The sequence below is a fragment of the Doryrhamphus excisus genome, chromosome 7, assembly GCF_030265055.1.
Source record: "Doryrhamphus excisus isolate RoL2022-K1 chromosome 7, RoL_Dexc_1.0, whole genome shotgun sequence".
In the NCBI taxonomy this organism is placed as follows: domain Eukaryota; kingdom Metazoa; phylum Chordata; class Actinopteri; order Syngnathiformes; family Syngnathidae; genus Doryrhamphus; species Doryrhamphus excisus.
In genome coordinates, this window is record NC_080472.1 from 17462465 (window position 1) to 17488027 (window position 25563).

The window sequence follows — 25563 nt, forward strand, 5'->3', positions numbered from 1 at the left end:
AGAGACGCGTCTGGGTTTTCCAGCAGCCCATATCTCCTGCAAACAGGCCTCTGTGAACGGTTTGAGGGGTTTAATCGTTAACATTATTCACCGGATTGTCATATACTTTTGAATGCGTTAATGCTATAGATGACCTTACGTTCGGCTTTTAACTGTCATGACAAAGTCCTGTCAAATTACGCTATGTTTCAAAGAAAGATGGAACTTTTTGATTGGACTTCAAGGGGGGCACCTGTGACCTCCAATAAGTGCAGTGAAATAGATTTTATAATAGTTTAGTTGAAACTAAATCAAAGTTACCAAAGTCCTTTCAGAGTTTTTAACCTTGTGTTTTTCCTGCTTGCGTTATTGTTGGTATGCAAGATCCGTATCCTCATTGTCGTCCTAGCAGAAACGGTGGGTAGTACAGAGGCATTAAAAACTCCAGCGTTATTTTCAAGTGATTACTTAGCAGTGGGTCACGGAATCCAAACGGTATAAATAGGGTGAAATGCTAGCGCAGGGGTTGATTAAAGTGGCTATTGTTATTCTACCTCTGTTGTAATTATTTTCTCATTGTCCTGCCGCAGATAGATTTAATGTGGCAAATTTCAAGTGCCTTAATTAGCATATTTTACCCCAAGTGCCCAAGCCTATTTAGTGTTTAATTTTTTTTCAGTATTTAAAATACTTCAGCTAAATGATTAGTTATGCGCACGTCTATTCTCAAGAAAGTATTGTGATTGTAGAGTTGGATTGTTAGTTAATTACGACGGCAGAGAGTTCTCTTTACAAGTTGTCTTAGCGCCAGTTGACCTTTTGTATGGAAATGTCACCTATGACGCACTTATAGGGAAGTACACGCTTGTTGGTGGTATATTCCTTTTTTAAGGAGGAATTTTATTCAGGTGGTCCTCGTTGTGTGGTTACAATCATTTATTTCAAACTTAATTGTGTTCTATCAACATGAGACTTGTGTGGACTACCTACACATGCAACTAAGCTAACCCTCAACACTGGACTGGACTGTTGCCAGGATGAATATGCTATTTTAATGGAGGCGATCGATCAACAATGACAAAAATAATACAAGCTACAGTATCCTACAGTATCCTTGAACATGTTAAATGGTAATGGTAACGGTTTAATTTCATTTGAACATGCATCAGATTACAATTGAATGCATCCCATAATCAGTTCACAGTTCCACATGTCCAAAAGGAGTAGGAAGAAGCAAAGCTTATTAAATCCTACCCCTCCATCTGGTACATCTGGTAACTGTTACATTTGTTCACTTCCTGCTTTCCATAATACATTTTTTTTATTTTTGTATTTTTTTAATTTTTTTTTTATTTTTTGTCCCGTACCGAAGTACGAGGTGATATGACCATACAATGACATTATGAGTACCATAGTAAGTGTCAATATAGTGATATATTTATAGCACATCATGACTGGTTCAAGACTCTTCATCCTTGTATTTAGCAAACATCAACTGCTTGTATTGTTTCTTGAATTGGCTCATCGTTGTGCATTGTTTGAGGTCCTTACTCAATCCATTCCATAGTTTGATTCCACATACTGAAATGCTATGGCTTTTTAACGTAGTCCTAGCATAGAAGTGTTTCAAATGTACTTCTTCCCTGAGATCATATTTCTCCTCTCTTGTAGAGAAGTATTGGATGACAATTGGTTGTTTTTAGCCTTATGCATTATTTTAGCTGTTTGAAGATGAACTATATCAGCAAGTTGAAGTATTTGTGATTTTAGAAATAAGGAGTTAGTATGTTCTCTGTAGGCGGGCATTATGAATTATCCTTACTGACCATTTTTGCAGTACATTTAGCGAGTGAAGATTGCTTTTATAGTTATTAGCCCATATTTCCACACAATAAGTAAGATATGGTAGAACCAGAGAGCAAAAAAGAGTGTGGAGTGATTTCTGATTGAGAACAAATTTTGCTTTGATCAATACTGAAATATTTCTGGCCACCTTATGTTGTATATTTGTAATATGAGGTTTCTAGCTCATATTTTCATGTATTGTGATCCCCAGAAATGTATTTTCGTTCACCCTTTCAATGTCCACACCGTCTATTTGTATTTGCTGGTGCGTGTCCTGTCTGCTGTTACCAAACAGCACGATTTTAGTTTTACTTATGTTTAAAGGATCTGCTCCTATGAAAGCAACAGTAATAACTAAGCAGCATATTGTATTGTAATTATACTTATGTTCTTTGTGTTCTTAATTTAGAGTTCTGACTACAATTCGACAGCGGAAGTCGTTTCTCCCATCTGTGTAAAAGATTATTAGAAAATGTCTGGGTTTTTCCTTGCCTCTGTCACCAGAGTGATTTCTCATGTGGGGCTTAGTAAAGAAATGAATGCTGTGAAAACCTGATGTCCGCTATGTTTGTAGAGTGTGTTCCGTGCCTTTTCCTCGCAAGGAGGGTACCGGTACTGTTTTATTGCTCTTGTAAAACCAGATCAGTTTAGGTGAAGCACTAAAATGAAACGTATTTACCTCTGCCGTTTACTGCAGGCTCATGTTTACAAACTATGCCACACAAGATGCCATCTTTTCTCCAGCTTCTCACAGACTGAGGGTAAAGGGGGAGGGGGGAACCCACCAGGCGGTTTAAATGAGAGTGGCGCGGGGGGGATTACGTGGCCTCTAACAGGGTTTTGGCTCCAACATTAAGGTTAAAACCCTTTTCTATTACTGAGATCTGTGCCGCTGTTGCCCCCGCCAGCCCCTCAGCTCACAACTCCTTGGCCCCGTCGTGTTTGCAGGTTCAGTGCCTCGCTGCGAGGTCATTCTGTCAGGCCATCCCCTGCTCAGCGGAGGGTGACCAGGGACCAGAGGGGATGGCTGCCGTCCAGACTCCGACTCAATCCCCTCCCCAGCCTCCACCCACTCCTCCTGGTCCCTTTCTCTCCGGAGCTAAAAAATCGATACAGGCGTCTCCGCGTTTAAGAAGCCACTCAAGAGGCGGACGAGCACCTTCTCTGTCCCGAAGGCTGATTCTCTCAGCTTAGGGCTTTGATTGGCGTCCCCGAGATGCGAGGCGCTGACCCACAGCTGTCCCATTAGCAGAGGGTTAATGCTGAGATTGCCACTGAGCAAATAAAGGAACTCTGTGTGGGGCTATTTTGATAGAGTGCCAATCCTCTCTGTGACCCGCACTCGCATCTCTGATGTATTTGGGCTTTTAGGGGGCTTGGTTGCGTTAGTGGGGGGGTGTTTTGTCCAAGCGGGGCACACTTGCAGCATAAACGGGGTGAACTTCCTGTGGAACTTCTGCTACGGCGCGGGGAGTTTGAAGCTGCTGGAATACTTGAGTCATCGCCGAAGCCCACAAAGCCCTCCCTCTTCTTCCTCTCGTTCACTCCTCTGTTGCTCACTTTTGAGTTTGGAGTGGAGGAGGGTGTGGCGTGTTTTTAGGCTTCCTGTGAGTCATTTTGAGAAGTTACTGTAACTTTAGAGACCCAATTCACTCCACAATCCATGCGTTCTTTAGAAACACACTCATCCTAAATCATCCCTCGAGAGGCGTCGAAGAGTTGATTATTCTGTATTTCGGCTACAGGAGGAGCATTTAATTTTAGCACACTGCCAAATTCCACATAAGAGTGTCTGAACTTTGAGTGACAGGAGGGGGCGGGGCTTCACCAAGAGTGACTTACACCTCTTTCTCAACGTTATTCCCGCAAGAGGTGGGAAAACATGCTAGGTTTGAAGCCATTTTTTTCACCTGTGCAATTCACGCAGAACCCAGCAAAACGAGGTATTTTCACAGCTGTGTCCGCTTTCACACAGCAACATGCAGAAATATGCCGGGTTCCTTTTCTGTGGCCCCTTACCCTCCGTTGATGCTCCCCCTCTGATTTCAAATCAACATTGACAATAAAAGTGAATGTTGGAATTATTACATTAGATTCAGATCAAGCACCCTCCAATTCTCTCTTCCGTTGCCATTGTTCACTTGAGGTGGAAGCTATCAAGTGAAATGCACAATCCTGTTCAACATATTTAATATATAGGTAGTCACCGTTAATGATAGATAATATAAGATGATTGATGAACAGATGGAATCAGAGCTACTCTTTAGCCAGTCACAGCACACTAAAAAAGGTGGTACATCAATTCTGTACATTTTACCTTTTATGTCAGTATGAATAGGCTGCACGGCGGTCGAGTGGTTAGTGGGCAGAGTTGTATAATAACACAATTGAGCTTCCCAAAAATGGCCACTCTTATAAGGAATAAAGTCTTTTAAAAAACTTTATTGCAAGAAAAACCTCACAATTTTGCAAGAATAAAGTCGTAAATAAACTTTTTATAACAACAAAAAATATTTTTTCAGGGTTTAATTTGTAATTGTACAACAATTCAACCAATCGTGTTTTTTTAAAACATAAAGTCACAATATTGCAAGAAATTAATATTTAAAAATATATAATATATTTGAATATATAAGATATATTTATATATAATATAATTTATATATATAATATATATTAAAGGGTTAATTTTAAAAATTAAATTTAAGAATAAAATCAGTTAATTAATTTATGGGTTAGTTGGAATTTTACAAGAACTACATCTGTTTTTTTCAAGAGTCAACTCATAATTTTAAAATAAAAAATTATGAGTAATTTTTATATGACTAAATTCTTATTTTTTTTTACAAGAAAAAAGTAATCCCCCCCAAGAATTAACTTTAATTAGTTATTGAATAAACCAAAATATTTTCAATTGCAAATTCATAATTTTGTATTTGTTGTATTTGTTTTTACAATAAAATATTAATTCAATCCCACCCTTGACCATCTCTGTGTGGAGTTTGCATGTTCTCCCCGTGCATGTGTGGGTTTTCTCCGGGTACTCCGGTTTCCTCCCACATTCCAAAAACATGCTAGGTTCATTTGCGACTCCAAATTGTCCATAGGTATGAATGTGAGTGTGAATGGTTGTTTGTCTATGTGTGCCCTGTGATTGGCTGGCCACCAGTTCAGGGTGTACCTCGCCTCTCGCCCCAAGACAGCTGGGATAGGCACCCCCGTGACCCTTGAGAGGATAAGCGGTAGAAAATGAATGAATAAGTATAAATTATCACTTGCTCATAGTGGTTTAGATGTGTTCTCTGTAGAGTAAGTGCCTATTTTGGGAGGAAAAAAATGTATGTGTCTTTGAATTTGCGGTGCCTTGGCTGCTGACTTGCGAATGTCCACAGAACAGGAATAAAGGTGGGAAAAGGAGGAAAAATGCCACTTTTGCATGTTGCATGAAAGGGGCTGCAGAGAGCCTCGCTTTGTCAATTTAAGGTCTATAGCAGCTACAGTCAAATGTAATTAAGCAGAACAACACCCCCTGCCCCCCTGTCTCTGTCAGCAGCAAAATTTGAAAATGAGCAAATCCCAGACGCCCTGCTTCTCTCTTTTGTTGGTTGGGAGTATCAGAAATAGCATGGAGTCCTCTTCCATAAGAAGGGACAACAAAATGAAAACCTTTCCGGGTTTTCAATGAGATGCAAGCCTTGACAGCTAATCGAGGCTGGGTCATTGTCGCTGACGAGCAGGTAATTCGGCTATCATCATCATCTCAGCACTTCCATTATCATCATCATTATTTCATCTCAGACAAATTAGGAACATTGTTGGTTAAACTGACGTGGTCGGTTGTTTTCTTTTTTTTCTTCCTCTGTATTTACAGTGCTAAGATGCTTTTATTGTGAAAACACGAAATTAAATACACTCTGCTTCTCCCAACTCCTTATTTGTACATGTTGGATTGAAGTGTAGACATGTGATGTACTTTTTTTATATGTTTAACATAAACCAAACCATTAGCATTTTCCAGCCTGTGCATCCTTGCGTATGAGAAAAGAAGTCCTTGTCCTCAAGTTTAGAAGGTCAAATGGTAAACACAGCTTTGATACGCCAAAGGAACATTTCAATCAGAGCCCTTTTGTAATAGCATTGGTTGTGCTATATATTCCTCTCGCATAATTCCCCTGGTTTTGCGTCTATAAATACGGACAGGGGGGAGATGTATAATTTCTAATGAGAAAATATATCCCTTTGGATTGAAAGGCGGACTCCTATTTGTTAGGAGGAGAGATGATACCTCGGGCTGTTTTGGTGATGGTGCCAGGGAGGACTCTGGCTAGGTCATTGCACATTTGACAAATTAGCATTTCAATCATGGAGGTACACGCGCAGCCGAGCGGAAAATATACACGCTTTCCTAATGTGCCGCACAAAAGATAAACAAAACACCGGAATTAGCATTTCCCAGCGACCCGCTGTGTGGAACTTCCATTCAAAAGTCTTTGCATTGTGTAATCACGGCTATTAGGAGATGAATACCTGTTTATTTGGTTGACATGATGTGACATTTGAATAACTGTATGCTCTCCATGACGGGCGTTCTAATAAGTCTTGACAAACACTTTTCATTCCGGTGTCTCGGGGGCATTAATATTAAAAAATGGCTGTTATTCACCAGCCGCCCGCAAATGAGTATCTTCACGTTGACCCTTTGTAACCTCTTTGTTAGATCGTTCTTGCCTATTTCGGAATCCGTGTTTGTACAGCTGTGTGCCAGGACGCCACATGCATGCGTATTCACTGTGTCTTCTGGGTGCAATTTCCAGCTTCCTCCTGTAGGACCTATTTTGGACGAAAAACCGAGGTGTTTATACGCTCACTTTTACATACGGAGCCGTCCGTGCACCCGCCACCCCCCGCCCTCCCGGCACACGGTCCCTGTGTGGCGGCGCTGCTGAAGACTCGGTGACAAATGGCAATTATATTTGTGTGTTCTTCATGAATCCATCAAACACTGGCCTTTTAAAAATGCTCCCCAGATATTCCAGCCTGTCAGCTAGTGGTAGCGGCGACCAAATTGGGATGCTGCTGCTGCTGCTTAGGCAGTCAAGAAGCACTCAACCCCCCCCCAACCCGCCTCTAGTTTCCCCCTGTGATGTGTGTGACAGCGTGTGTAGGGGAATACCATGTTTTATTCAACTACAAATGTACACTCTCAACAGTTGTTGATGCGCTAGAAATAGGGCGGTTACAAGTCCAATTTGAGGCGTATTTGTATGTGTGTGTGTGTGTGTGTGTGTGTGTGTGTGGGTGCGTGTTCTTTTTAATGCATCCTGTCAGTTTTGGTGCATTCAGTTATCTCTGCCACGGTGTAGCGAGAGGACAACTTTTAAAGATGCTCATCCAATTTTGATGCATATTTTCTACAGTTTTGCACCAGTCACTCCTTATCGCTCTTAAATATTACACACCTTTTTGGATACAGACACTATTAACTCATTTAAGGAGTTATGCAACTGGCTTAGAATTGACTAGAATCTGTATATTCATCCATAAGAAATGGTACACATTTCACATTAATAGCTGCAAATAGCTATTTCACATAACTCCTAGCTCTACGATATCTTTTTCACACCTTATCCCATTGAAGCACATTGTCTGTGTGTATGCAGCATCACAGGCTCTAATATCGATCCGAACTTGAAACCGTGAAACTGCATGAAGCGGTTGTTCTCTTGGAGGTGTTTCAGAATGTCACAGTACATGTTTGAATTCATGTTTGCCCTCTGTGAACCACAGCTCTCCGGTGTTGACAGCACTTATGCAGCCTCAGACCTCAACTCAAGTCCCAAGTCAGATGCTTGAATGTCCTTATAAGTCAGGGGTGCTTATTAAGTCGATCGCGATCTACCGGTTGATCGCGGAGGTGGTACTGGTCGATCGCGGCGTGACATTAAAAAAATATCATCCTAGCATCAATGCCGTCACTTGATTGATATACAGGGCAGCCATTCAGATGACAACTGAATGTTGCCCTTCGGGTGACCAATCAAATCAAACAACGTCTCTAAGTGCAGCAGAACTTACGATGTCAGCCTATCATCCATCCCGTTACTTGATTGACATACAGGACAACCAGTCAGATGACAACTGAATTTTGACCTTTAGGTCACCGCTCATGCGTAAACAACGATGCAAAGTGCTAAGCTAGTCGGCGAATTGCGTCAGATATTAAGCCCTCGCTAAAGTTTATGGTCACTAAAGTGAGTGAAGGAGCTGGACCAAGTAAAAAGGCAAAACATATCACTTCCATACGGATTTTGCATTTTGCATTTTTTAGTGGGTAGATCATTTTGACTCGGTCATTTTAAAAGTAGTTCGCATGCTGAAAAAGTGTGAGCACCCCTGTTATAAGTCATAAGCACAGTTATAAAAATACAATGAACTGGTAATTTGCTAGCGCAAATGAAATTATCCTCGGTAGTGAGCTGACACATCCTGGTGTCAATCAGCTTTCCAGCAGTCTGACGCTCACAGAAATGTAATGGTAATGGTTTTATTTCTTTTAAACATGCATCAGATTACAATTGAATGCATCCCATAATCAGTTCACAGTTCCACATGTCCAAAGGAGTAGGAAGAAGCAAAGCTTATTAAATCCTACCCCTCCATCTGGTACTTTTACAATCAGTAACTGTTACATTTGTTCACTTCCTGCTTTCCATAATACAGTTTTTTTTTGTTGTTTTTTTTTTTTTAATAATGTACCTCTACCAAAGTATGAGGTGATATGACCATACAATGACATTATGTGTACCATAGTAAGTGACAATATAGTGATATATGTATAGCACATCATGACTGGTTCAAGACTCTTCATCCTCGTATTTAGCAAACATCAACTGCTTGTATTGTTTCTTGAATTGGCTCATCGTTGTGCATTGTTTGAGGTTGTTTTGAAATGTTTTGAGTGCATTGTTTGAAATGTAAGCACCCTTGTTTTTAAACCTGATTGGACTTTAACAGATGCTTTCAAGGAGGGAGATTCTATGGGAAAATCAGTTTTCTTAATGGAAATGACATAATAACCGTCACGTTAGTTGAATGGGGACACATTGTACTCACTCACTGTTTTCATGTCATTTGACTAAAATCAGAATCAGGGCCCGAATCATTCAGCTCCATGTCCAAGTCGAGTTGCAAGTCATTAATGATATTGTCAAGTTGAGTCCAAAGTCATTAAAATTGAGACTTGGGTCTGACTCGAATCCAAGTCGGGTGATTTAAGTCCACACCACTGCCAAACTACCAACCTCATCTCGGTACTCACTTGTGTTGCCAGCTTCGGGCAGTTTCAGTGGATAGTAGCTATACCGCAATACAAGATGTACACTGACTACTCTACCATATTTATGTTAATCTCTATAAAACTGTACTATAAAAGAAATGCTTCCATTTTATGGGTTTAGTGACACACGTGAGATGCCAGATGATGCGGATTCCATTTCCAGCTGCTTCCACACTTTTACCATACGTTCCATACGTTTTACCTAACTTAGAGCTTAGCGCACTTCCAGCACACTCATTATTTTTTCATTTGTCGAACGGCGACTGCGCACGTCCATCATTGCCATCCTTGACAGTATCATCATTAGCATGATCAATGGTTATGCATATTATATGATGCATTGTGTCCATTCATCTTTTCTTCATCTGGGTTAAAAATAAAGTCGGAAACCTGCCGCGACTCTCTCTTTTATGGCTTTGGCGGTTCTTCGGGAAGACCATTAGTTTCGGCGGTCCCCTTTAACAACTATTTCTACTTTGGGTAAATTGAAACTTTCACTTCCTGGACAGGCAAGATAATTATACCTGCCAGTGTGCTTTGGCATCTTTGCGAATGAGCGTGTTTATGCGCGTGTGGTTAGCCGCAATGGGAGAAAAACCACTCAGCTGGTATGCTTGATTCCATTGAAGATCCACTGGAACAGTGGTTCTCAATGTATTGGAATGGTGGCTTTAAATGGCTTTACATTTGGATTTACACTATATGGTAGACATGACGGGGGTAAATAAGCTATTTAAGATGAAAATAAAACTCCTGGGCTGCACAGCGGATGAGCGGTTAGCGCGCAGGCCTCACAGCTAGGAGACCAGGGTTCAATTCCACCCTCGGCCATCTCTGTGTGGAGTTTGCATGTTCTCCCCGTGCATGCGTGGGTTTTCTCCGGGTACTCCGATTTCTTCCCACATTCCAAAAACATGCTAGGTTAATTGGCCACTCCAAATTGTCCATAGGTATAAATGTGAGTGTGAATGGTTGTTTGTCTATATGTGCCCTGTGATTGGCTGGTGACCAGTCCATGAATGAATGATTAAATCTCCTGCTTGTGTGTCACAGTAAATGTGTTCCTACTCTTGTGTTCTCTACTCACCATCTTAGATTTCACAAAGAGCTTCTGAAATATACTTTTAAAGAGTTTTAGAGGAAGAGCGTAGAGTGACAACACATTGTCTTCTGTATTTGTCATTCCTCCATGGGTTTTGTAGTCCAAGCAGACCCAGAACCATCCCTCAAACGGTCCCGACCCGCATGTTTTGCTGCACTCCATGTTGGGGGTGACTCAAAACGGGCCTAAGAATGAATCATCCTTGAGTGTGTTGATGAGGAAGGGTTGCCGAGCGTAATGAGTGATGGAAAGAGACTGCAGCTGTGAAACCACAACAGCTGTAACCTCTTGTTAATACTTCACTCTCTCCACCCTCCATATTGTCGTGGACAGCCTTTGTGTCTCGGAAAAGAAGCAGAAAAATCCATCAAATACCTCGTTAATCACTGCGTGCAAAGTTCTTCATTGTAGGGAAGCCCCATCCTTGTATGACTTTTGATTTTTGAGTAAGTTAGTGAAGACTTTACTGTTATTTTCTCTCCCTGTTAGGAAACATGTACAGGAAGTGAACTGCCTATGCTTGGATTAAATCCTTGTTGAATTGTGCAAGTGTGAACGTGTGTAACTGAGCATGTTCAATGATTGTTGTGGTATTTGTTCATGAAAGGAATGAGGAACAACCTAAATGTGTTTAATTGCTTTGTTTTACATTCATGTCCGGTTTCTCCCTGTGTGATGTGTCGTTAAATTTACATTCCCACACTCTTAATTGTTGCATGGAAATAAGCTCTCAAGCACTTTTTCTTAGTTTGGACGCAACTCTCTTCAGGGATGCTCCATAAAGTAGCTCAATTAGGAGGAGTTGTGAACGACTGGAGGTAAAGAAAGTGGAGACTGGTGGTGGTGGCTGGGGGGGGGGGGGGGGTTACATGCACTCTGATGTGCAGGGGTGGAGGTAACCCAGGAGGAACTCCCAGTGGAGCTGAATGTGCAGATGCTCCTCACGGCGAGATCTTTTGCTCACTCTCATCCCGTCTTATCAGCTTGAGCTTGACTGAGGCCACCTGAGCGTTAAAGTAAAGGAGATCATTACGGTTGGCGCTATTTTGTGTCTCTGTCTTTTTATCCCCACCCCTCCACGTATTAATCTCACGCTCCTTCGTCTTCACTCGGGTGCCTACAGCGGCGGCTTTTGTGATCCCGTCGCTCTGCTTCTTCCTGTCATCCTGGCTCCGAAATGTTTGCCATGTGATCAATATCGCAAGGTTTGCCGAGAACCAACAGATGAAGTTAGTTTCACCCGACAGAGTGCTGACAAAGTTATTGCTCACGTTCACCGCTGTCGCAGTAAAAGGAAACTTTTTTTTTTAAACTAACTGAAGAACGCAAGTACATTTGTCTTGGTGTTCAATATGTATATGCAAAAAAAAAAAAAGTTTTGGTGGCTTCTGCAATTGATGATTAGCTTGTTCATTCATTTTCTACTGCTTTTTCCTCACAAGGGTCGCGGGGGTGCTGCGAAAAGCCAAAAACATACCACTTCCACACTATGTGAGAGGATAACTTTTTTCCACTCTATCATGTCAGACATGCTATGACTGACTTCATGACCTCATGCAGTTCATTCATTCATTCATTTTCTATCGTTTATCCTCACGAGGGTCGCAGGGGGTGCTGGAGCCTATCCCAGCTGTCTTCGGGCGAGAGGCGGGGTACACCCTGGACTGTTCGCCAGCCAATCACAGGGCACATATAGACAAACAACCATTCACACTCACATTCATACCTATGGACAATTTGGAGTCGCAATGATTAGCTTGTAATATAGAAAATAACAATTGTTGCCATGGTTACCCTGCTACTGTACTTTCAATTGCACTTGAATTGTTTGAGTGATGGATGTGTTTATGTTTACTTTCAGCTCAACCTCACGCCGATAAAAGCCCAACTGGCAAACCAGGTGACCTCACCGCCAGCAAATGCACGTGTGCCAACGGCGGGAGAACGACATCAGCGTCAGCAGCACCGACAACCAAGCAGCCGTCCACGCCGGTTTCGCAGAGGATGCAGCGAAAGTTGAGGTCGAGTCTGTCAGTGGACAGCGACAGCAGCCGACCCAGCAAGGGGAGCTCAATGGGATCGCAGAAACAGCCTTTACCAGAAGGTGGGTGCTTAAACTGGTAGGATAGAAACACTAAAACCGACTAACCACTAACAGCTTGATGCAGCTTGCATTTTACTCATAATATATCTCTTCATTCCAAAACGGAACACGTTTTTGTGTGGGATTGTTGAGTCATGGTCATTTGAAACTTTTTCAAAGATCCTGACGGTTCATAAAAGGATCATAAAAGTCAAGTGGTAGACCCCAAGAAATGACACCGGCACTGACCCGGATGAATCAATCGGCTGCTTCAGAAAGGTTTTAAGATGAAAAAAATGGGATGAGATGGGAGAGAAAGTAACGGCGAGCGATTGTGAGGTCGGATTTTTTTTTTGAGGAGGCATTTTTGTGATGTAAAAGTATTACACTTTTCAACACACATTGTTGTGAGAAGCCAAACTCTTAACTTAAGTGGTCCCAGCACCTAATGGGGGGGGGGTCATTGTCAAAAAATCCCTTTTAATGTCATGTATTGTATTGTTATTATTGTATTCAAAGTTTAATGACCATGTAATAATAACAATAATAATAACAATAATAATAACAACAATAATAACAACAATAAAAATAACAACAACAACAACAATAATAATAACAATAATAATATACTGTACAATTAAAATAAATCCAATATGAAATCTGAAAATAATAATAGCAAGGCAGCAGAAAAAAATAAAAATAAAATAAAAAAATAAATAAAAAAATAATAATAATAATATACTGTACAATTAAAATAAATCCAATATGAAATCTGAAAATAAAAATAGCAAGGCAGCAGAAAAAAAAATTCAAATGAAGGTATTGATACATATGTACCCCGTCTCACCTTTTAATTGTGGAATGCATGACCACTCTTCTTTATTGCGCCCCTATGGTGTTTTTGCTTCGGGGCACCCTCACCGGGGAGGCCGTCGCTTAGTTACGTGTGGGGCCGAGGTGAGTGTAGTAATGACTGGTCCTGTTCCTGTCTGCGGAGATAGGTGTGACCGCCTAACGAGGGCAGAGAGTGCGGGGTGCCCATTAAAAGTCGTGACCAGCCTTCCTCTGGGCCCCTCACACCTCTCTGGACCCTCCCGCCCTGCATCCCGCCATGCCAGACCGCCTGGGCCCTCATTAATACGCCGCACATTGCGACCTTCATCTGCATCTCACATGCGTTTATGAAGCATCAGCGCACGCATCCATCTTGAGGTTGCTGATTTATAACAGGCAGATTGAGTTGTGTGTTTACATGAAGGGGAAAAGTAGGCGGCCTGATCTTTATTTGATGATTTGCCACACTTGAATTATGCATCAGGTGGAGTACAACTTGTGCATCTCGCAGAGCTGTTGGACACGAGTCGTAATTGGTAAAGCGGGTGGGAGAAGGTGGGGGAGTGAAATAAATATAAAAAAAAAACGCCAGCAGCTCAACAAGTCTTCCTTATTACGGCTTTTGTGTTGACTGCTTTCCAGATGCCAGCTCTTGGCACCAATATGCTTGAGTATTTATTTCCCTGCGGAAGAAAAAAAAAAAAAAAAGAAAAGCCAAGCTGTTGTGTTTGAGTGTTTACACGGATTAACATAATCTGTTTGCCTGTGAAATTAGCCTCCTAAACAGGCCGTCTGAATACAGGACATATAAAAGGCGTGAGCTACAAGGAGCTAGCTCCAGGGATTCCCTGTGTTCTTTGGCAAGCGTGATAACACATCGGGGGTTTCCAAGGGGTTCTTCGCGAGCGCCGCTTTTGTTCGGGTTGGATCCTGACATGATGCTTTAGCTTAATTGCGTGTGCGTCATCCACAAAGGTCCTCAAGCTGTGTTAGTTGTTTACAGCTAGGTGGCGAATGTCAGCTCTATTGACTCTCTTGACTGACTTTAGTGCAGCGTTTAAGAAAACCGGTGAACTTGTACACATTTTTCATACATGGTGACGGCTCGCAAACACTGGGGGTTACATTTCTATAATATTATTAGGGCAAATTATTAAATATATCAGCAATTTAATCACAGTTTATGTAACAGGGCGGGGCAGGGCACCCCTCCAGTTGGTGAAATAGCTGAAACATGATCTGTTTTTCTACTGTGAACCTTCCGAACCTTTCCTCCGAGGTGCTTTTGTCCCTCCTTTTGCTTGCAACCCGCTGCTGTGAAACAGTAGCCGTGTTTGTGGTTGCTTTCGCTGTAGTGTCCAGTCCTCATGTGTATGACCGCCTCCGCCCTCACTGCAGCTCTTGTAAGATCCAGACTAATGGCTGCTCTTCAATTATACATCCAAGTGAATAGCTGAGCCTTAATGCTTGTGTTGTGTTTTTTATTTATCATCTTTACAGCTTTAGATTTTGAACCCTCGCATGGCTCGTGGCTCTGCCCTCTGGGTCCTTCAAAGTTTGTTAGGCTGAGCTTTGAGGGTTTATTTTATTTTTTTATTTTTTTATTTTTTAAGGGTCCAAAGCGCTCTGCTAGGCACCTCGCGGCACCGTGGTTGTCTGTCCATATGTTTAATAGTAAAGGAGCTCCATCCCGGCGTCAGATCAGCATAATAAGATGCATTAAAAGTTGAGTACACACACGCTTATATCACAGTAAGCCCTGGTCAGCGCTGCACCCCCTCTGAGCATAAAAATAAGGTTTGTGGGAGAAAAAAAAAAGACTTTGATTAATCAAACATGAGCATCCAGCAGTCTTCAGCTTGCCTTCCCGTGCCGGCCGTCCTCCATACTTTCCTGCTTTCCCCTTCGCCTCTAACCCAATCAGTAACAGCCCACTCTGACAACTTGAGATGGGCTGATGAAAGTTATGCAAATGTTGCCTGTTTGTAATGCTATTTTTTTTTCCACATCATGTCTTTATTCCACTCTTATGTAGTCGACTTTGGTGGAAAGGTACACTAAGTACAAGGTGCATTGATGATTCTTGTTTGCAGGATTAAACACGCACCGATATTTTCATATTCATCACTAAAAATGCTGTTGATTGATTTGGATGATTTTGAATGTTCATATCAAAGTATTTGAGGCCTACTTTGTGATGCATTCCAGCCGATTTCGTTTCACCTCAGATGTTGACTGTCCCAACAGGCTAGCAGAGTTAACATAAAAAAAAGCAAGGATAGAGCATTTTGAACTAAAGGATAATAGTAGGGCCCTCTGATTTCCTGAAAATCGAATCTTGGAAATGGTCAATAAATGCAACATCTGCTGATAAACCCAGACCGCTCAATGGTCAGCACAAACACTTGCCCACTCCTCGTAAATATCTCAAAACAGTGACCTGAAAAGTTGGCTCAAAATTTTAGTTAGTTTAACAGAGCATGCTAGTGTGGCTGTGTGGGTGCAACTCGGGCTTTTTACTCCATGTTGGGTTTTATCGCTTGTTAATATGAGTGCCCGATGCCCGTTACATCCACCGAAAAAACATGTTTATAAGACTGTTGAGGCCGGCATGGCGGTCAAGTTGTTAGCGCGCAGACCTTACAGCTAGGAGACCAGGGTTCAATTCCACCCTCGGCCATCTCTGTGTGGAGTTTGCATGTTCTCCCTGTGCATGCGTGTTTTTTTTGCGGGTACTCCGGTTTCCTCCCACATTCCAAAAACATGCTAGGTTAATTGGTGACTCCAATGAATGAGGTATGAATGTGAGTGTGAATGGTTGTTTGTCTATATGTGACCCCGCCTCTCACCCTTGAATACAGCTGGGATAGGCTCCATCACCCCCACGACCTTCATGAGAATAAGCGGGAGAAAATAAATGAATGAATGAATTAATATCTGGTCTAGTTACTCTCTAAAATAGCAACAAAGTTGCTAGCTCGGAAACACAGGTCTTAAGACCAACTGTCGAATCTATCTGTAGCAGTCAAAATGTATCTGTGGCAGGCCAAATACATAAACATGTGCAAGAAACACCAGCATGGTCCTATTTTGACATGAAAACAGGTCTCACAGCAAGGAGACCCGAGTTCAATCCCACCCTCGGCCATCTCTGTGTGGGGTTTGCGTGGGTTTTCTCCGGGTACTCCGGTTTCCTCCCACATTCCAAAAACATGCTAGGTTAATTGGTGACTCCAAATTGTCCATAGGTATGAATGTGAGTGTGAATGGTTGTTTGTATATACATATGTGCCCTGTGATTGGCTGGCGACCGGTCCAGGGTGTACCCCGCCTCTTACCCAAAGACAGCTGGGATAGGCTCCAGCACCCCCGCGACCCTCGTGAGGAAAAAGCAGTAGAAAATGAATGAATGAATAAGACGGTTGAAGTTTATTTTGTTCCAGTTGCCTTATGCATTTCTGTGTGTAACAGGCTAGCTTAGCGCCTCAGTTTGTGTTTAATTAACAAGATCGTTTTAATGTCATTTTCTATAACTCCAACTGCCTCCAAGTTGCAAAAGTAAATTCTCCTCATGACTAATTCAGACCATACTCTGCGTTTTTTAAATGCAGCATGACTAATTCAGCTCTAATCTCTAAACACATTTGGGGTGGCTAATGAGCACATTTGTAATTTGTAACGGGCAAACCCATGCCAAACTCGCCAGTCGCCTCATCAAACGGGTCCGGAGAGGTGAAATGTTAATCAGAGGTGTACGCCGTGGCTAATCGGCCTATTTGACTCCTGGACGTCACTGATAATCTTCAGAGCGATCAGCCTGGTACTTTGCATGATAATGCCGCAATTATTTAACCGTCTGTTAATCATTGCTGTGTATTTCTTCTACTTCCATGCTCCTGCTTAGCAAGCATTCTAACCCTCACTCACGCACTCAATTTTGCATTTTAAAACAAGTCTACTTGATTTTTTTTTCTACAATGTTTTGGATTTTACTTTGAAATTGTCCCGGACCCAGACTGCTGCGTCCACTGCATTTTGGCGTGCCTCTTCTGCGAGTTCCTGGCGCTCTGCAACATGGTGGTGGCGCCGGCGTCATGCGGCCCGTGCGCTTCCGAAGCGTGCTGCTGCTGCTGCTGCGCCGAGGACGTGGGCGAGGACTGCTGCAACTGCCCCTGCGACATGGACTGCGGCATCATGGACGCCTGCTGCGAATCGTCGGATTGCTTGGAGATTTGCATGGAGTGCTGCGGCATCTGCTTCCCCTCGTAGGGAACCCAAAAAAACAGCCTGCCTGGATGGACGGCAACGGGGGAAAAACTGTTTGTGTCTGTGATTGTGGTGTGATTGTGTACTTTGTATGATGTTTACAGACACTGGGATTCACCAAAAGTAGACGTAACTCCAGAAATGCTAGAAGTATGTTCCTATACAACCCTCAACAAAATCTCTTCTGTCAGACATTTCCACTCTCATGACCTTCTGATGGCAAAGGCAAAACACCTTTCTGCCTTTGAACTGTGTCATTTAGACTGAATGCAACCTTTTACACACATAAAGACGGAGATGGAACTTTGTCTTTGATTCTCTCCGCTGTGGTTGTTGCTTCCTGCTTCTGGATTGCACCATCACATTGATCTGCTCATTATTGGTGGTGTTGGGAGCGGAATATTACCGTTATCTACCATCTGTCCCTCTACCCCGTCTGTCTCTCTCAACCCCACCAGTCGAGACAGACGGTCGCTCCACAGAGCCTGGGTTCTGTTCCCTCGAGGCGGTTTTTCCTTGCTTGTTCATGTAGGTTTCAGTTGACTATCTTTAATGTATGAGCAACATTGTTCTAGACCTGCTCCATGTGTAAAGTACCTTGAGAAAACTACCCAAGGGTCCTTAGTGATGCCCAATTACACTGACGGGCGGCGTGGCTCAGTTGGTGGAGTCTCCCAACCTGAAGGTTGTGTGTTCGATCCTCTGTGTTTACCGTGGGCATGTCGAAGTAAACTTGGGCAAGATACTGAACCCCCACTTGCTCCTGATGCTGTGTCATCAGTAGGTAAATTGGACGTGGAAAAAGCGCTGTACGAGTGAAAGACCATTTACCACTTCAGATGAACCCCCATACGGAATAAGACGGAACGCTACATCTTCATATCTGCAATTTAGTTCAGGAGTGTATTATCCAGCATTTTTTCATAATGTTTTTCTGTAGAACACTGTAAAATGTGACTGTTCATGGACACATCTATTGTTATGCTGCATAGAAATGGAATTTCAAGGAATGAAAAACAAAAAAAAGTAAAGTCCCCCGACTCTCAGTACAATAACTTGTACAATAACTATTGTCAACTAATGAAGTTTAAGTCATGTCTTATTGTTAGCAAACAATGTGCTGTCATGTGACACTATCGCGGGAAACATACATTGTGTACATTTCTGCTAAATTTATGTAAGATTTTAAATTGTAATTTTCCATTCCTTCATACAGTTTGTTGTAGCTTTGGGAAAACACTATAAAGGCAATGTGAACATATACAGTGGAACCTTGGTTAGTGTCCGCCCTGGTTAGCATGTTTTTCAGTTAACATTGAAAATATATGGAACATTTCTACCTTGGTTTGCGTACATTTTCCAGTTAACGTACCCTATGCTACGTGTCTTTCCATGTTGCGAATACACTGCATGAGTCCAACTGTTCTTAGCGTATTTTTTAATCACATGTTCTTCTGGAACGGATCAACTGGATTTGCATTATTTCTTACGGTAAAAATTGATTTGGGTAATGTTTGTTTTGATTAGAGTCGGACCTCCTGGAATGAATTATAGACGCTCACCAAGGTTCCACTCTTTATATATTTAGCTACAGAAGTTCTTTTTTATTTCACGATTTACTCTTTCACATCGTTTATTTGATCTCTTTTTGTACATTGTGTTCATTTAACAGTAAATGTCACAATAAAGTAGCATTTTGTTTCCTTCATCTCCAGTCATATTGTGTCCTCTATCGTAGCCTCCAGCTGCTGTTGGATGTATTATATGAAAAGTACAGTTCGGTACATTAACATGCACTGTAAAGGGAGATATAGGGTAGAGGCGGAAATGACAAGATCGCTAGTACAAGTGAGTTTTCTCCTCCCTGTGGAGGTGCTCAGGGCACTTTTGACTTATAGAAAGCATCATCGAAGATGTCCCGGGATATGCCATGGAGGAGATGAATGAAGTAGACGGGGATAGGGAAATCTGGGCTTCCCTGCTTAGGCTACTGCCCCCTTGAATTAACTTTGGAAGTGGAAGATGATGGATGGGTGTTCTGTATTAAATATAAACAAACACATACATAATAACTTGTGAGATAATCGAGTCTTTGTGATGACGCTAATGGAGTTGCACTCACCTGCTATGTATTGTAACTGTTACCTTTCATCATGAAAGTCAAAATTCACAGGTGTCCAGTCTTCTTGCATGCCCGGTATTTTTATTTTATTTTATTTTATTTTATTTGAGTTTCTTTTCATTTCTTTTCATTTCTTTTCATTTCTTTTCATTTCTTTTCATTTCTTTTCATTTCTTTTCATTTCTTTTCATTTCTTTTCATTTCTTTTCATTTCTTTTCATTTCTTTTCATTTCTTTTCTTTTATTTTATTTTATTTTATTTAGACCAGTCCAGGGTGTACCCCGCCTCTTGCCTGAAGACAGCTGGGATAGGCTCCAGCACCCCCGCGACCCTCATAAGGAAAAGCAGTAGAAAATGAATTAATGTATTTTATTTTATCTAGACCAGTCCAGGGTGTACCCCGCCTCTCGCCCGAAGACAGCTGGGATAGGCTCCAGCACCCCCGCGACCCTCATAAGGAAAAGCGGTAGAAAATTAATTATTTTATTTTATTTTATTTTATTAAATGCTTATTAACAACATGGTATTTGTTTCTTTTGGCAACAACCCTTACCTGTTACACGCCTGAAGTTTGATGTCAATCATGTCTTATGGACAAAAAAAGACCATTTGTTACCCTAGGATTTTATTTTGAAGGAGAGTTACCAACAGGGAGCAGTGCCCCCCTGCTGGCTAGTACAGCAGTCTGACCTTAAGCCGACACCACCCCCTGTTAACCTCTCAATTAACCTGCACGTCAGCCCCCCCGCTGGAAGGGAGCAGAAAAGGTGATGCTGTCCAAGACCCCTTTTATCCTTTTTCTTGCCTGGATTCACTCACGCCCCCCCCCCCCCCCCCCACTTGGAAATTTGGAAATTACCATCTTATTACCCCCACTCCTCCCCAAAGATGTGTAATCACACAGGAGTTTTTCTGTTTACTTTAAGCCACAATTAGTCCCAAAATGTGCAAGAAAACTCCAGGTAGTGTTCTTGCTGACCTTTTCACAAAGTCTCCCACCTTTCCACTCGCCGCAATCAATCCCCCTCTGATCGCTCGCCACCCGCCTGCCGGAGTCTAATGCGACAATTAGAAAGGGGACCCATTGTTTCTGTTTGCAATCACCACCTGTCTGATGTCAAGGTCATTTCTCTTTAAAATGATGAATAATCAATGCATTCATGCAGCTTTTCAGCCATGAAAACAAAGTGCTGTTGCTTTTTGTGCGGAAAATAAGATACTGTCATGTTGTGCTACTTTATAATTACACATAATATGACTAATTAGGCTCTTTTTGTTGTCATTTTTGATATGTAATAGGCATCATTACCTGCTTGTTAGCACGGAGGGGTTTGTCGGCATATAGTCGGAGATTCTGTCATTAACTGTAATCATTGCCGTCACTGTCACAATCAACCATCTCAGTATCAAAACAGGACAATTTCCAGAACGCATGGAATAACAGCTAAATTCTAAACCAATTTCAGTTTTGTCACAAGTTTTTGCACTTTTGCAGCTAAATCCATGCATTAAACGTATGGTTTATTTCATTTGGAACATGCTTTTGTGAATTGGAATGACAGTAATCCCTTGGTGTTTGCTGTTAAACGTGATAAGTGAATTTTATTCATTCATTCATTCATTTTCTACAGCTTATCCCCATGAGGGTTGTGAGGGTGCTGGAGCCTACCATAGCTGTCTGTCTGAATGAGAGGTGGGGTACACCCTGGACTGGTGGCCAGCCAATCACAGGGCACATATAGACAAACAACCATTCACACTCACATTCATACCTATGGACAATTTGGAGTCGCCAATTAACCAAGCATGTTTTTGGAATGTGGGAGGAAGCCGGAGTACCCGGAGAAAACCCACGCATGCACGGGGAGAACATGCAAGCTCCACACAGAGATGGCAGATGGTGGAATTGAACTTGGGTGTCCAAGCTGTGTGGCCGGGGCGCTAACCACTCGTTTGCCATGCGAAAAAGGAATATTTTCTTATAGTATAGAAAATCTGTTTATGACCATCTGAATATGTTTTTTAACATATTAGAGCCCTCTCGTCATGAAACATGATTCAAGAGCTTACCCCTGTCCTTGCTGATAGTTTGTTCACCCCCTGTTGTTACTAGGTTACCATTTAGTAACGGGGTAAAAAGGACACGCATGTCTGGGAACTCTTTCGTTTAATTTAAATTTTAATTTTTATTTAATAATAATAAAATGAAGGCTGCACCGCGGGCAAGTGGTTTTCTCCAGGTACTCCGGTTTCCTCCCACATTCCAAAAACTAGTCTATTATAGAAAACAACATGTCTATGTCCATTAGTTTATTTTGCCATGTTTATGCTTGCCAAAAAACACTAAACTCATCACACAGTAACTTAACACTCCAAAGGTGTACCAAAAATATACAATGAAGTACCAATATGAGTTTTGACGTTTCCCATTCTGCATTGTGTCTGAGCAACACAGTTCATTGGAGGTTCATGCGGCATAGAAAGTGGTTAGTGTGCAGGCCTCACAGCTAGGAGACCCGAGTTCAAACCCACCCTCGGTCATCTCTGTGTGGAGTTTGCATGTTCTCCCCGTGCATGCGTGGGTTTTCTCCGGGTACTCCGGTTTCCTCCCACATTCCAAAAACATGCTAGGTTAATTGGCGACTCCAAATTGTCCATAGGTATGAATGTGAGTGTGAATGGTTGTTTGTCTATATGTGCCCTGTGATTGGCTGGCCACCAGTCCAGGGTGTACCCCACCTCTCGGCCGAAGACAGCTGGGATAGACTCCAGCACCTCCCGCGACCCTCGTGAGGAAAATGTGGTAGAAAATTAATGAATAAATGAATGAATAATAAATTGAATTTTATTTCATATGGTGCGTTTCCAGGTACCCCTACGGCTTAAATGACTTTCATCAGGTCCGTAAGAAAATAAGGTCATTACCTGGCCGCTCTAATTGATTTTGACAACATACTGTTTGTTTATTTATTTGCCCCAGTAGAACGTAATTAGTTGTGACAGATTGGAAGACATTTGTTCACCGGCACACATTCGCCTAATGATGTTTCTTACGTGTACTGTACAGGACGCGGCGCGGGCGTTGTACGAGGTGACGTCAATGAAATGTAAATGATTTTCCAAGTGAGCGCCTTGTATTCTTTGTTCCTCTCTTCTTAAGCGTGTGATGGTGCTCACACCTTAAATATTTAAAGACCCCCTTTTGCTTGAGCTTTGCTGCCGTACGAGGGCCCCTACGACTGCCTTCTAATCTCCTTGATACCTGGAGGCGTCGCCACGGCGATGCAAAGACAACATGGATGAGGGGGCACGGCGGGGTTCAAAGATTCAAGGAAGCAAGGAAACTTTGTGGAAAACATTCCGCTCCCCCCCTTTCGTGTGCATGTCTTTTGGATGCTGTTGCACTTTTGGTGAGGATGCAAAGGGAGGAACAGAAGCCTTTCTTAAATAAGTCATCATCCCTTTGACTTGAGAGGCAAATTGAGGAGGACGCGGAGACCAGGGATGCTTGTTTATTTGCTGGTGCGTGCTCCTAGAGCTATAAATTAGATGTCAGCATTATTACATGTCAGCGGCTGATTTCCTGCATTTGATTGTTTGCTCTTAACATCACTTAAATGAAGCCGCGGCCTCTCGATGGCCTCCAGTCATCTGCATCACACGGGTGATTGGCAGGTTGTTTAGCAAGGCGTGCAGGCTCCATCATTGTTTACTTGAGCGTTTTGCCGTGGCTTGTAGAGAGAAGGGATGCTAATTAGAGAATCAGGTGCAGTGGAAGTCGGATCAGTGTGGAAAATGCACGCCATTCAGGCCTGTAAGACATACATTTAGATTTTGGGCAAATGTGTGTTTGTTTGTGTGGACAAGGTCGACTAAATTTGGTGCTGATTTGGCAGTTACATTGGGTGTGTTGAGCTGTGTGAGAAATTTCAAGTCAGTCCAATTTCTGGGCTTTTAATTACAGATACGCCCTGTTTTGGATTGGTCAGGCATTTGCTTCCATAAACATTCATTCATTCATTCATTTTCTACCGCTTTTCCTCACGAGGGTCACAGAGGTGCTGGAGCCTATCCCAGCTGTCTTCGGGCGAGAGGCGGGGTACACCCTGGACGGGTGGCCAGCCAATCACAGGGCACCTATAGACAAACAACCATTCACACTCACATTCATACCTATGGACAATTTGGAGTCACATGTTTTTGGAATGTTGGAGGAAACCGGAGTATGCGGAGAAAACCCTGCATGCACGGGGAGAACATGCAAACAGAGATGGCTGAGATTGGAATTGAACCCTGGACTCCTAGCTGTGAGGTCTGAGCGCTAACCACTCGTCAAGCCGTGCAGCCCACTTCTATAAACATTCATTCATTCATTTTCTACCTTTTTCTCTTTCTTTACCTTTCTTGGAGCCTATCCCAGCTGTCTTCAGGCGAGAGGCGGGGTACACCCTGGACTGGTGGCCAGCCAATCACAGGGCACATATAGACAAACAACCATTCACACTCACATTCATACCTATGGACAATTTGGAGTCGCTAATTAACCTAGCATGTTTTTGGAATGTGGGAGGAAACCGGAGTACCCGGAGAAAACCCACACATGCACAGGGAGAACATGCAAACTCCACAAAGAGATGGCCGAGAGTGGAATTGAACCCCGGGTTCCTAGCTGTGAGGTCTGAGCGCTAACCACTCGACCGCTGTGCAGCCCACTTCCATAAACAAATACATAAAAATAGTATTCTACAGCACTGACAAGACGCATTCAAATTTAATTGCTGCATTTTTCTAGAGTTTTCAGTGCATGTCCAAGTGAAGCTGTTTATTATTCAGACCTCAAAAAGCTCTGTTTTGCATGGTGGCCTTCATTTTTAATATTTAGTGGAACCCAACTGTGACCTTCTTTATTAAAAAAAAAAAACAAAAACACACAAACACCACAAATTGAGCATCAAGGCACACTCTTCAATGGAAAACCTCGTCTCTTCTGCGGTTTGTAAAATTCTGTTTACTGGGCCGGCCTGCGTGTTTATGTGTGCTATGCGCTTTCTTCTTAACTCCAAAGGAGCTTTCCCCTCCTTTCATGCAGAAAGGCAACACAGAGCAAGGTCTTAATAACAGCAGCCATTGTGGCAAATATATAGGACTCAACTTTCCGCTTCAAGCAGCCTCTTCACATTGAGTTAACATGAGTGACAGGCTCAGTGCCGCACGCACCCACACACACACACACACACACACACACACACACACACACACACATAACAACACAAACACAAGCTAGCATTTGTTTCCACGTATAAATACTCAATTGGTCTCTATTGTGTCCTATAAACGTAATCAGCGTTTTAGTGACTTGTCACATCTGTTTATCTGTTTACTTCTTTAAGCCACCTTGTCTCCTTTTATGTGTTCGTGTGCCCGTCAAACACATCGCCCGCCTGTAGCATCCTTGTTTACACAACAGCACATTGTTTAACAGGTGCACAAACACAACACCTGCTGGCATCGTCAACTGAACATAACTTCATGAAGTATACGTTAACATATGTAGGAAAACACGCTTATCTGGATGACTAGTCGACATGATAAAACTAAACTATTGTACATATTACTGTTATATCTTGTTGCATTCATAGATCATACTGTTTGTAATTTATATATAATCTGCAATAGCCATATTCTAGTCACTTCATTGCAATACTGTACATATTACTGTTATTACATATTGTCACATCAATACATGTGCATACTGTTTATAATCTGCAATAGCCATATTATAGTCATTTATATCCCTGTACATATCCTCACTGTATTATAGTCATAGCCTGTTATAGTTTGTACATCTGTCCATTTTTCGACATTTACGTACTACTAAGGTACTTACAAAATTGCACTTCTGGTTGGATGCTAACTGCATTTTGTTGTCCTGTACCAGTGACATGAGCAATAACAATAAAGTTGAATCTAATCTAATCTAATCTAATCTAATCTA

The 25563-nt window shown here is 42.2% G+C and overlaps 1 protein-coding gene across 2 annotated transcripts in view; it reads left to right on the top strand.

The window, feature by feature from the left end:
* Positions 1–25563, top strand: part of mdfic (MyoD family inhibitor domain containing) — a 138183-nt gene that overhangs the window by 6129 nt on the left and 106491 nt on the right. The window contains exons 5-6 of one of the 2 annotated variants that reach the window (XM_058077320.1): positions 12124–12366; positions 17195–19153. In XM_058077320.1, the coding sequence (XP_057933303.1) occupies positions 12124–12366; positions 17195–17448 (497 nt within the window). In that variant the 3' untranslated portion in view covers positions 17449–19153. Of the gene's footprint in view, positions 1–12123; positions 12367–17194; positions 19154–25563 lie in introns of those variants that run through there. The other variant, XM_058077321.1, reaches the window with a different exon arrangement.